This window comes from Leptonychotes weddellii, chromosome 9, assembly GCF_054177405.1.
Source record: "Leptonychotes weddellii isolate Sample4059 chromosome 9, ASM5417740v2, whole genome shotgun sequence".
Lineage (NCBI taxonomy): Eukaryota > Metazoa > Chordata > Mammalia > Carnivora > Phocidae > Leptonychotes > Leptonychotes weddellii.
The window spans coordinates 98,167,609-98,179,611 of NC_138377.1; the positions used below are offsets into that span (position 1 = coordinate 98,167,609).

Below are 12,003 nucleotides of genomic sequence, written 5' to 3' on the forward strand. Positions count from 1 at the left end.
GGAGCCTGCTTCTCCCTCTCCCACCACCCCCTGCTTGTGTTCCCTCTCTAGCTGTCTCTCTCGCTCTCTGTCAAATAAATAAATAAAATCTTTAAAAAAAAAAAAATTTGAAGGCTGGGACTAGATTTTTCTTATTACAGAAATTTCTGAACGTATACAAAATACAATAGCATCACAAAAAAGTAAATGCAATAGTATCATGAACCAGCCAACTACAACAATTAATTCATGACCAATCCTATTTCAACTATACCTCCCCTACTCACTTCTCCTACCCACTCACTCACGGATTCTTTGGAAACAAATCCCAGACTTCATGTCATTTCATCCATAAATAGTATACTTCTAAGTGTTTCTCTGAAAGATAAAAAAGGCTTTGCAAACATAACCACATTACTATCACTGTCACATTTAAATCTTTTTAGGTAATAATTCCACAAAGCCATCACATATCCAGGTGGTGTTTACATTTCCTCAACTGTCATAAACTACTTTTTTATTATTTTTTAAAGATTTTATTTATTTGAAAGAGAGAGAGAGAGAGCACAAGCAGGGGAAGGGGCAGAGGGAGAGGGAGAAGCAGATGCCCCCCAAAGCATGGAATCTGACGCGGGGCTCAATCCCAGGGCTGCAAGGTCATGACCTGAGCAGAAGTCAGATGCTTAACCGACTAAGCCATCCAGGCGCCCCTATTTTTATTATTAATCAAAGGTCTACATGAAGTCTATCATTACAATTGGTTAATATGTCTCCTAAATCTTTTAATCTCCAGATTTTCTCCTCTATTTTTTTCTTCTTATAATTTATTTTTGAAGAAACTAGGCCATTTGTTCTAAGAGCTTCCCAAGATCATAGTTACATCCATTGCATCCCCATGTTCCTCCATCCCTGTGTTTTCTGTTAAATGGATTTAAGATCTAGAAGCCTATCATATTCAGGTTTGGTTCTTTTGGCAAGACTATTCATAGGCAGTAATGAATATTTCCATCAGGAGATAAATTACATCTGGTTTTCTTTCTTTTTGAGACATTAGTAGCCAATGATAATCACTGTCTTTTCCCTAGATCTATCAATTCATTAGGAGGTGTAAAATTGTGATATACTAATTCTGTCTCCCTTCTTCCTCTATTAGCTGGGATAAAACACTCTGCATAAAAGAGAAACTTCTCTCATCGAATATTTGGTTAGCCTCAGGAAAAGCATAATACCTTTTTCTTTGTTTTTATTTTCTGGTTCTTAAAAGAATATATCGGCTCCCTAGCATCCTCCAAAAGTAACAACTTTCTCCCTTTTTTGTAATCATTATTATGAATTCACAGATTTAAAGATTTTCGTACACTGTCATATTATCCTTATTGATGATGGAACCATCCCATTGTGGGTCAAGTGGGAACCTCTTCAAGTTGGCTCCTGAGTCCTAATCTTTGACAGCCTCCTTGCTTTCTAGGGGGACAAAGGATTCCAGGCTCAACTTGCATATTTTCTGCTTCCAACTTGGAATTACCTATTTCTTCACAAAAGACCTAATTATTAATTCATTTTTAAGTCTAACTTATGTGTTCCATAAATGTTTTCCAAATTAAATAAGGTAACTGCTTACCAAGTCCAATTCCTGAGCTAATAATTTTAAATTTGAAAATACGTATCATGCACAATATAGATATACAATCACTATTCCACTCTTATTAAAAGAATTTAAATTGTTAACTACTCATCATTTAAGTTCTTGGACCCACTGTGTACCAAAAGATGTACCAAAGCAACTCAACCATTCTGCTTTGGTATTATAATAAAATTCAGCAATTCAAATCACCATGATGACCTGGGGTTGACATCAAAAGTATAAAAACAGGGCTTCTTCCTTCAAGAACCACAAGAAATACAATGCAGGGAAACTAACCCTAGGAAACTGTCTGAATAAAACTTTAAGTTAAACATTTTTAATCAAAGGTTGGCATCTTTAATGAAATTGAGTAAACAGTGCTCAGTTAAGTATCATGAGTTTAAATGTAACAATCTATGATCTTATTTACATTACCCCAAAGTCATTGTTATAATAATATTAACATCTTTTCAAACATACTCCAAACCCTAAGAGGAAAACACAAAACCCTCATTTTCAAAATCACAACTGAGACAAAACATAATCCTTTATGCTTTCTAAACATCTCAAACTTCATTTTTTTTTAAAGATTTATTTATTTGAGAGAGAGAGAAAACGTGCATGGGCCCAAGAAAGCAGGGTTGGGGGTGGGAATAGAGAGAATCTCGATTAGCAGGGAGCCCAATGCAGGGGTCCATCTCACGACCTTGAGATCATAACCCTGAGATCATGACCTGAGCTGAAATCAAGAGTTGGACACTTAACCAACTGAGCCATTCAGGCTCCCCAAACATCTCAAACTTCTGTTCTTAGTGGGAACCAAAGGAATCTTTTTGAAGATATTTTTCAGTTGCTATATTTGTAACTCTAAATGTTTTTAGAAATACCAATATTTGTTCAGGGTCCTGAGACATTAACAAGATGTTTTAGAACATATTTGGTTGCTCATTTATAGAATTCATTGTTCCAAAATCAGAGTAGCCTAGAGAAATGGCAGCAAAAATAACCACAGAGCCTCCCATATCAGAGATAACTTTAACAATCAAGCATTTACTCCACTACAAATGTTAAATGTAGGTACAGTTTAAGTGGAACTCCCTTCCAAAATATCTGCTTACAATATTTATTTGCAGTACATCTACTAGTTCTTGAAATATAGCCCCTTAATTTTAATTACTCAGTTTTCCTAGTCTGAACTAGGTGAAAACGGAATAGCCTATTCTCACTGTACATATAATTGTATACATAATTGTACATATAATTGCACATATAATTGACTAGATTTGAAATGGCATTTAGTCATTTAATTATCCCTTTCAGAAATCTGAAGCTCCAATTTAGTGATTAAGATAAATGTCAATGTCAGAATGCTCAGTTTATGTTCCAAATGTATAAAATGCAAACTGGCATGTTGATAATAGCAATAACAATTAAATACTCTGCATTTCTAGAAGAGAAAACAAGATAAAATTAAGGTATAAAAACCCTCCAAGTGGAATGTGAATCTGTAGTGCAAGCCAAAGAAAATGGGAAAATACAGCAAATAAATATAAAAAAGCTATCTTTTATAAAGCTGAAACACAACCTGCACTACCAAAAAGTTGAATCTTTAACTCAACTACAGTGACCTCTGACATCACTAAATGACATTTGTCAATTATTATCTAAAAAACAATGTGAAACAAAGTAATCTCTCCTATGTGCTTATAAAATAATTTCACGCTTTATTAAACAACATCAAATCATCAAATATCATGCCATCTATAGCTTTCCTTTTTTTATTGGAAATTAAAGAGCCTAGTTTTGCCACAATTTCCTGTTAAGTCTAAGTAGAATCATCCCAGAAATAGGCGGAGAGAAAGCCACAATTCTGAATTAACTCATAACCAAAAGCGATTAATTAGTATTCTCATAAAAAGCATATATAATCATTTGGTAAAATTTGTGCAAAACTATAAAGGTCCTTTTTAATTACTCCAAATGGGCAACTGGGCAGTGTGAGCATCACATCTCATCTACGTTTCTGACTCTTCACGACTTTTTAAGTAACGTTTAATAATATAGAATGCTGATGATATTGCCATTCTTCTGACTTGCCAAATTATCTAAATCCCCAGCATCTGCTGTCAGGCTGTTTCTCAAGATTTCTGATCTGCCAACTAAAGAGTCTAGGGCCTGAGTGCTTCTTAGCGTGCACACGGAGGCCGGGTGGCAGATGAACACGGAATGCCTGCCCCACACGGATCTGTCCCACAGGCGAAACTCGGCCCCACAGGACAACCAACTTCCCAGTTTCACCACCGCTTCCAGGATCACCACCCACGGGGCTTTGTCTTCATCGACGCCCGATTCCGTCTGCCTTCCTCAGAAATCAAACTTCCCCACTTCCCAGGAGTCATTTAACGACAGCGGCCAGCCCACGACGCCCCCCTCCCCGGCCCGGCCCGCCAGCCTCCGAGTCCCGGACCCACGGAGGGTGCGGAGAGCGGCGGGCTGGCGCGGAGTCCGCTGCCCCGCCCACCCGGACTGCGGGGTGCGAGTCCCCCGTCTGGCCCCCGCGGGCCCGGCCCGACAGAGCGCGCGTGGGGAGCCGGGCCAACCCCGAGCGAGGGAAAGGGCCGGGTCGCCGGGCGTAGGGGGGAACCCAGAAAGCCGGGATGGAGGAGGGAGGCCCCTTGAACCCCGGAGCGCCGGGGTTTCTCCCAGGAGCTCGGAGACCTGGGGGTGAGGGGCGGGTGCTGCGCCGGGCCGGGACGGGGAGTGTCCCCAGGGTCTCCGCGCCGACGCCCAGTCCCGGCCCCAGGGAGGAGTCCCCGGGCCGACGGAGCGGGACGGCTGAGGAAAGGCTGAGGAAGGCGGCGCGCGCTTCCGAGCACAGGACCCCGCGGCTCTCGGGAGGGCAGCGCCGGCAGCCCGGGACTCGCACGGCCGCGGGACTCACCGCGCTGGCGGTGGCGGCGGCGCCGGACGACGCGGGGCCGGACGCGTCCTGCCTCCTCAGGCGGGACTTGAGGCTCTTCATGGCCAAGTCTTCGCAGTCCGGCTCCCGGCGGCGCAGCGCGCCCGAGCCGCGCGCGAACCTTCAAGTGTGCGGGCTGCTAGCGCTCGGGTAGGCGGAGGAGGCGGCGCCGGCGATCCCGGCCCCACCTGCCACCTGGGGGCTCCCGGCTGCCCACCGCTCCCCGGCCTGCGGCGGGGCTCCCCTCCCGCAGCCAATCCTGCCGCGGCCCTGGAGGGGGTGGGGCCGGAACCGACCAATCGGAATCCGGGAAGGGGGCGGGACTTCCCTTTCAAACTTAATAACACCCTTCCTTTCCCTGCGGGAGGAAAAGTTTGGAACTTCAGCTGCGCGAGTGCGGGAGGTGAGCGGCGGCGGCAGGGACGGACGGGAGATCCAGGCTCCAGGCCACCGGTGCCAGCCTACTTTAATGATGGAGTCTCAGCTCTAAAGAGAGCGTGGGGTCCAAGCAAAACCCGCTCTCGTCTTGGCCGAACCCACCCCCCTCCTACCCACGTGCTCTTTCCCAAATTAAGTTCCCTTCCTTTCCTCTGGTCCCAGGAAGGACACACAACAGCTTTCAACTTCCCTTCCATCCGCCGATATTTTACTACACAAATCCTAGTGCCTGGAAACAACACGCACCAAAACTCCGGAAACAAATAACAACCTCTAAGGAATAAGGTGCTGGCGCTATGGAAGAACATACAACTAAGAACATACTTTGAAAGACATTACAGTAAATGTTAGATGGTCAATAATTATTTGATGAGTGAAAAACCTGCTGCTTTGGAGAGAAAGAGATGGTATGGGGGGATGGGGAGAGCATCCGTAAAATATAGTGGTAAAGACAGTGGTAAAAAGAAGGAGAGACAAAATTTGTGAAAAACAGAAATAAGTATACCTGGAGCCTTTTGTGCTGTGCCAAAGACAAAAGAGGAAACAGGTCTAGCGCTTTCCATATGGTCACATTCTGCTATACTTTTTGCTTTCCCACTTGATCTTCCCTCCCTGCTGCAGTATTCCGTACTTAATCTACTGAATTAATTTGTATGCCTCAAAAAAAAAAAAAAATAGTGTGGCTCAATGAGAATCTAGGCTTTCAATAATATTATTTTAGCTAAAAGTTTATAAATTAACTCGGATAGTAATACGTTTCTTGGTTCTTAGCTATAATTGCCCTCCCCCCCAAAAGAATATTTAACTAATATCTATTAGATGTCTTTAACAGCAGTCTGTACAGACATCATCTCATTTTGTTTAATCATCACAACTCTTCGAAATAGACAATCCAATCCATTCATTCATTTGTTCCACCTACACATATGTTTAAGGAGTACTATACAATGCTAGTTACCAGAGGAAAAATGATAACCATTGCATCCAGGAAGCTTACGATCTAGTGTGTAAGACAAACAATAAAACAGGTAATACCACTGAAGTATGCAGAGTTTGCCTCAGTTGCTAGGAGGCAACATAGATAGCCAAGTTCTCCAGTCTAAGGGTTTCGAAGATGACCTGATGGAAGAAGCAAAGCCTAATTTGATACTTTAACTTATCTTTTTTTAAAAATGACCCACATAGCCAAAGTGATATAAAAAGTTGTCAAAGGAAAACATATCATGGCCTTTTCTTCAAGAAATTTTTTCATTTTCTGTAGAAATACATTAAAGCTAATTAGTTAATTCATCCTGCCCAGAAATTGGGATTAATGAGAATCATTTAAAGGAAGGATGAAGAAACAGGCTGATGAGCAACACCCAATAATTTGCTTTTAACATTATGTCTTCAAAACTCTTGGCTGGAGTCAGTTTTTCACAGCAAAATATTTATTCTAGCATGCACCCATTTGAAAAGACAAACAGTCCATGTTTCTAACAATGGATTCTCTTTGAAAGGTCAGTTGCTTTCTTTGGAGTTTCCTTAGAGTAACTCAAGGTTTTATTTAATTAACTGTAAATGGGGCGCCTGGGTGGCTCAGTCAGTTAAATGACCGACCGACTCTTAATTTCCCTTTGGGTTGTGATCTCGGGGTTGTGGGATCCAGGCCAGTGTGGGGCTCTGTGCTTAGCAGGGAGTCTACTTCTCTCCCTCTCTGTCTGCCCCTCCCCCTACTGTGTTAGCTCTCTCTCTCTCTCTCTCTCCAAAATGGATAAATAAATAAATACATACTGTAAAAAAATTTTTTTCAGAGCTTTCTCGGAGAGGCAGCATTCAAAGACTGTGTTAGCCCTTAACAAAAAAGTAAATAACAATGAACTACCTGAGAAAATTATTAAATTTTGTCTTGATTAGTTCTATGGAAGGAAATTTTCTTGACCCCTCCTCCTTCCTCAAGATCCACAGCCCTTCAGGTTTTGGTGGCTGCTTATAATGTCTGTGGACAGTTGTGTCTCTGTCCTCACCTACCACTGCAGAGCCAAAATTATCCCATATCTGGATATTATAGAAGTTTCCCAACCAGTCACCCAACCTTCAGTCTCACCTTTCCCATCACCAGTAAATTACCAGTCATCATCAAAAGTCTTACAAAATATTCCTCCCTTGCTCAAAAACTTTCAGCAGTTAATGAATAAAATCTAACTCCTTTACTTGGCATTTAAGGCTCTACAACATGGACCCAAACCTGTTCTCCAGCTGGCAATCCAAACAAATTACTCTTCCAGCCATTCCTCAAACATGGGTCATGCCTTTCAATTTCCACATCTTTATGAGGCCTCCTCCAGTCATTTTCTACCTACATTCATCTAACAAAATCCTACTCCCTCCAGGAAGGATTGGAAGAGGGCTTCCGGAGTACTGTACTAGTCCATCTGGTTACATAACTAGAGTGCTGGTTATGGAACCAGTGTGTTCAGTTTGTGAAAATTCAGTTAGCCTATAGTCTTTATATGTACACTTTTATGTGTGTATGTTATAGCTTAATAAAAGGTCTCTTTAATCATAAATCTGTTCCAAGTGCCCTCCTTTCTAATAGAGCCTTCTCTGATCACTCCACTGAAAGTGATGTCTCCATCTTCCAAATGGCTCAACTGTAAATCTCATAGGATACTAATACGTAAGTTCTGAACAAGCATTATTTCACTACTAGACTTCAAACTCCTTAAAACCAGGAATAACCGATATATGTTTGAATTCCCTTCAATCCTTGACATATAGTAAGTGCTCAATAAATATTTCTGAGCGAATTGATGTATTCTTTTCAAGTGAATTATGGTTGTTTGTTCCGTGTATTCATGTGATGCAGGACTGGTACTCCCCCTGTTGTGAGTACTGGCTGTCTTCTGTAGCATCCAAGTTCTCATAGCCCTGGTAACTGGCTTCTTTTCTGTTGTTATTGCATAAAGTCAAGGAAACAGACAGAGCCACAAGTCCAGCTTGCATCAGTTTCCAAAAATGTTGGGCAAGTTATTTTTATGAACTGTCTGCATGATGTCCCCATGGTGTCTGTGTCCAGTGGCCTTTATGGATTTTTTCCAGGCTAGAAACCTGATAGCTGATGTCTGCTTATTCCCATTTGAGAACAGCTAAGTAAATAGCAGTGGTTTGAATATGGAGTAGGGCTTTTTATATTGATCTGGAAGCCCCCCACATGAAGTAAAGTCACTATTATTAGCATTCAGCCAGACAGGTTTGGTTTGGTTTTGTTAACTATTATCACCATCGTTTATTTTTATCTTCCCTGCAGAGCAAAAGGCACTTATCAAACCTACATGGATTTTTATTTGTTACCATACTGAATCTGTATGAAAGTTTTTGTTTTGCTTCTGTATTATAATTTATAAAACAAGGAAGAAATGAAATTTTAACAATTATTTTAATAGGTTATACATGCACAATGTAAAGAAACCTCAAATAATACAAAAGGGCAAAGTTAGTCTCCTTACCACCTCTATCCCTCGGCCCCTGTTGTCAGGGAACTTGTGTTCTAGACTGGGCAACAAAGCTCAATTGAAGAACGACTACTCACGGACCTGTAGAGTAGGATGGCAGATACGGATGGTATGCAGGGAAGGAAAAGAGCAGGAAATAAGTTTTCTTGAAGAGATGGTACCCGAGGTTGGACGGAGCTTCAGTGCGTGCACACAGGTGAGAAGGAAAGCCAGGGGAAAGAGGATACCCAGGGGACCAGCCAGAGCAGGTAAGAGAGTACAGTCGGGAGATGCTCACTGATAATAATCTGATGATAATGGCAACAAGATGACAAAGACCATTCCTTAGAAGAAGAATAAAGAACTGACACACAAAATCAGAAACGTACACATAAAAAGATCCCTTTTGAAACAGGAAGATCTTCCAGACAAGCCCCGGTTATGAACTTCGCGTCCAATGACTTCCCTCTTCATTTGTAGAGCTTCCGGCTGCTCCTGGTCGCTTAGGGAACCTGGCCAACAAAGCCCGTCAGTAAGTCCTTGGAGGGAACAATTGTCTCCCAGCTCAGATGCCAGGGCAATAACTGCCAGAGCCACGTGTGGCCGCGGGGTCACGAGGAAGGGCACCCCCAGCCGCAACTCCTACTTCAGCACCAGGAATGCGGGGCCTCAGGCAGTTCTCACACCCTGGTCTCTTGCCACATTCAAAACTAAAACGCATTGCATAAGAGCTTTTAAAAAATAAATAGGTCATCTTTGGCACTCATTTAAAAACCATCTGCATTTCTAGTGAGCTCTCCGATGACTCCATCCTAGAAAACTAGAGTGGGAAGAAGAAAAGTGGGAAGAAGGGATAGCTTCTGCACCATAGACACTTGTGTGCGTTTTCTTCGTTACTCAGCTTAAAAACTTCTAGGGATGTCAATCCCTCTTAAAGAACCTTCTCTAATTTCTCCCATGGAGTGTTGTTTTGTGCTCCAGTCTAGCAATCTTAAGCCTGCTAGCTATCTCCCAAGGAGGGCTGCTTTCCATCTCTCTCTCTCTGTCCTCTGTGGCATTTACAGACTGCCTTCCACCTATGACACGCCAAGTGTGTCATTGGTTTCAATACTGAAAGAGAGAGCAAAAAGCAGGGAGGGACATGGTCAGGAACTTCCTCTCCATAATTGAGCTTACACCTAAAAGCAGTTGGAATACTCAGTTAGTTCTTTGAATTCAGGTTTAATATATATTAAAAAAAAAAAAAAAAAGACCAACCTGTTTCATTTGCTGAAAATGAACTTTCGTTATCAAGTCTTGATTACATGAACTCTAGAAATACTGTTGGCTTCACGTTAATGAGATCGACGGCCCTGCATGTGCATGGGTCAACGGCAGAGGCTCTTGATTGCCTCTTTTAAAATTGTCTTACTCATCCTGGAGCCCAGATAAATGTAAGGAATTTGGTTCAGGGATCAGTAATTGTCTGACTCCATAGTAAACTTTCCTGGACCTTGGAGTTTTCTTATCTTAGCTAGGATACCAGGATATGCACAATGAGCCAAAAGACTCCCAAGATTCCAGCACTCCTGAATAAGTAGAGTAGATAAGCTTCTTGCTTTTGAGTTGAAAATATGGCAAATAAAGAAGATCTCCATAGAGTTTAAATGAAAGTTTTACTTGTCCTCCTTATAATTTCCCCTTCCAGATCTCCAGGGGGACTTTTAAATTTCTGGCAAGGTATTAGTAAATACTCTTCATTGAATAACTAAATTACTGGTAAATTACGTGACTAGTATACCACCAGTTACTACATGCCAATCTTTGCTACTCATCCTGATTAAAGAACATTGCAGACAAGATAAGTCAAGGTAAATCTCATGTTCAAATGTACTTGGTAAATGACCCGAGATTTATGATGCACCTTATTTTTTAAGATTCCATTTTTTTATTTGACAGAGAGAGAGAAAGAGAGAGAGAGAGACAGCACACACAAGCAGAGGGCAGGGGCAGAGGGAGAAGCAGACTCCCCGCTGAGCAGAGCCAGGCGGGATCAATCCCAGGACCCTGAGATCATGACCTGAGCCAAAGGCAGACACCCAACCAACTGAGCCACCCAGGCACCCCTATGATGCACATTTAACAATGATCATATTATCGCTTAAATTAAAATTACTGTTGACTATAGTGGTTTAAATTATGACAAAAGGAAGGCTATAGGCAACATACTGGATATGTAGATGTTCTAACAAAGTTGTATGTAAACACGGGTTATTATATATATTATGTTTTATGTTATATAATATTGTATATTATATATTTTAATGTACCATTTGGAATTATTTCATAAAATATCTTTACAATTTAATATATCTTTATGTAAGTGCTGATTTTTATGTGAAAATTAAATCCATAAAGTATAGATAAAATGTGCCTTTTAAAGGTTAATCTTAAAAATTAGTTCCTTGCACAATACCATAAAGGATTTATGGGTGGATGGATGGATGGATGGATGGATTTGGTTACCATAAGACTCAGACTTTTGCTTTCTGAAAAACAGTAGCTGGCGAAAAAATTTTCCTGCGTGCCCCTTCTTTAAAACTACTTGCATCAATGTTTAAATTATCATAAAAATGAAAATATAATTTGTATCAAATTGGCAAGTAATATTTAATTACAATGCTGATTTGAGAGAAAATTTTTAATTAAGATATGATTCTTGCACACAACATCATTATTCCACATCGATATAAGCCATTAGGGCTGTTTTAAAAGCATACTTTATTCTGAGAGATTTGTCCACTATTCTGCCCTCATGGATAAGCCACATATATGTTCTTTACATCATCTATACTGGTTTATAACAATTATCAAAAGATCTTCAGTAATAATTGATCAATGTATGCTTTTCTTATTGCTGTTTTATGAATGCTGTTGCCACAAGCAAAAGACATAAAATAACTAATAAACTAAAATACCAACACATTCCGGACTTCAAAAGAGTTACGTTTTAATTCTACCATGCTAGGGAGAAGCATGTATGTATTATGCTTCACAAACTTCAAAACCGTCCCTAACCTAAACAACAATTAAGAATAGTTCCTTTGAACCTTAGAGGGTGTGGTCCATGAATTCGCCAAAGATCAAGGCACAGCATTTAAAAGCTAAGCTAAAAGGCATGTTTCTTCCACTACTGAGCCATGGAGCTCTGAGAGAATAATAAACTCCCAAGATCCATCAACTTCTTAGCTTATAACTCTGAAGTGACACTCATCAGGCCAACAAATGCAAATAAGCCTGAAAGCCCTAACATCCACAGGGCTGGGCTCTTATTAGGCAAGTAAACCCCAACCGAAGTAATCTTGGGGAATTTCCAAATATGAATCACAGCAGATCATCTGCTCACACTCCCACATCAACACTTATAGCCAGTCATCTGTCGATAGACGAGGCTCTTTCCGTAGCTTGGCTATTGTGGATATTGCTGCTATAAACATTGGGTATGACGGAATACTACTCAGCCATCAAAAAAAAAAAAATGAAATCTTACC

The 12,003-nt window shown here is 41.1% G+C and overlaps 1 protein-coding gene and 1 non-coding gene across 2 annotated transcripts in view; one reads left to right on the forward strand and one right to left on the reverse strand.

Moving 5' to 3' along the window:
• The window catches only part of UACA (uveal autoantigen with coiled-coil domains and ankyrin repeats), a 95,348-nt gene extending 90,587 nt beyond the window's left edge, over positions 1-4,761 (reverse strand). Inside the window, exon 1 of the mRNA XM_006740989.3 lies at positions 4,545-4,761. Coding sequence (XP_006741052.2) covers positions 4,545-4,625 — 81 coding nt within the window. The 5' untranslated portion in view covers positions 4,626-4,761. The remainder of the gene's footprint in view (positions 1-4,544) is intronic.
• Positions 1-12,003, forward strand: part of LOC102750267 (uncharacterized) — a 612,045-nt gene that overhangs the window by 47,297 nt on the left and 552,745 nt on the right. The window lies entirely within an intron of this gene.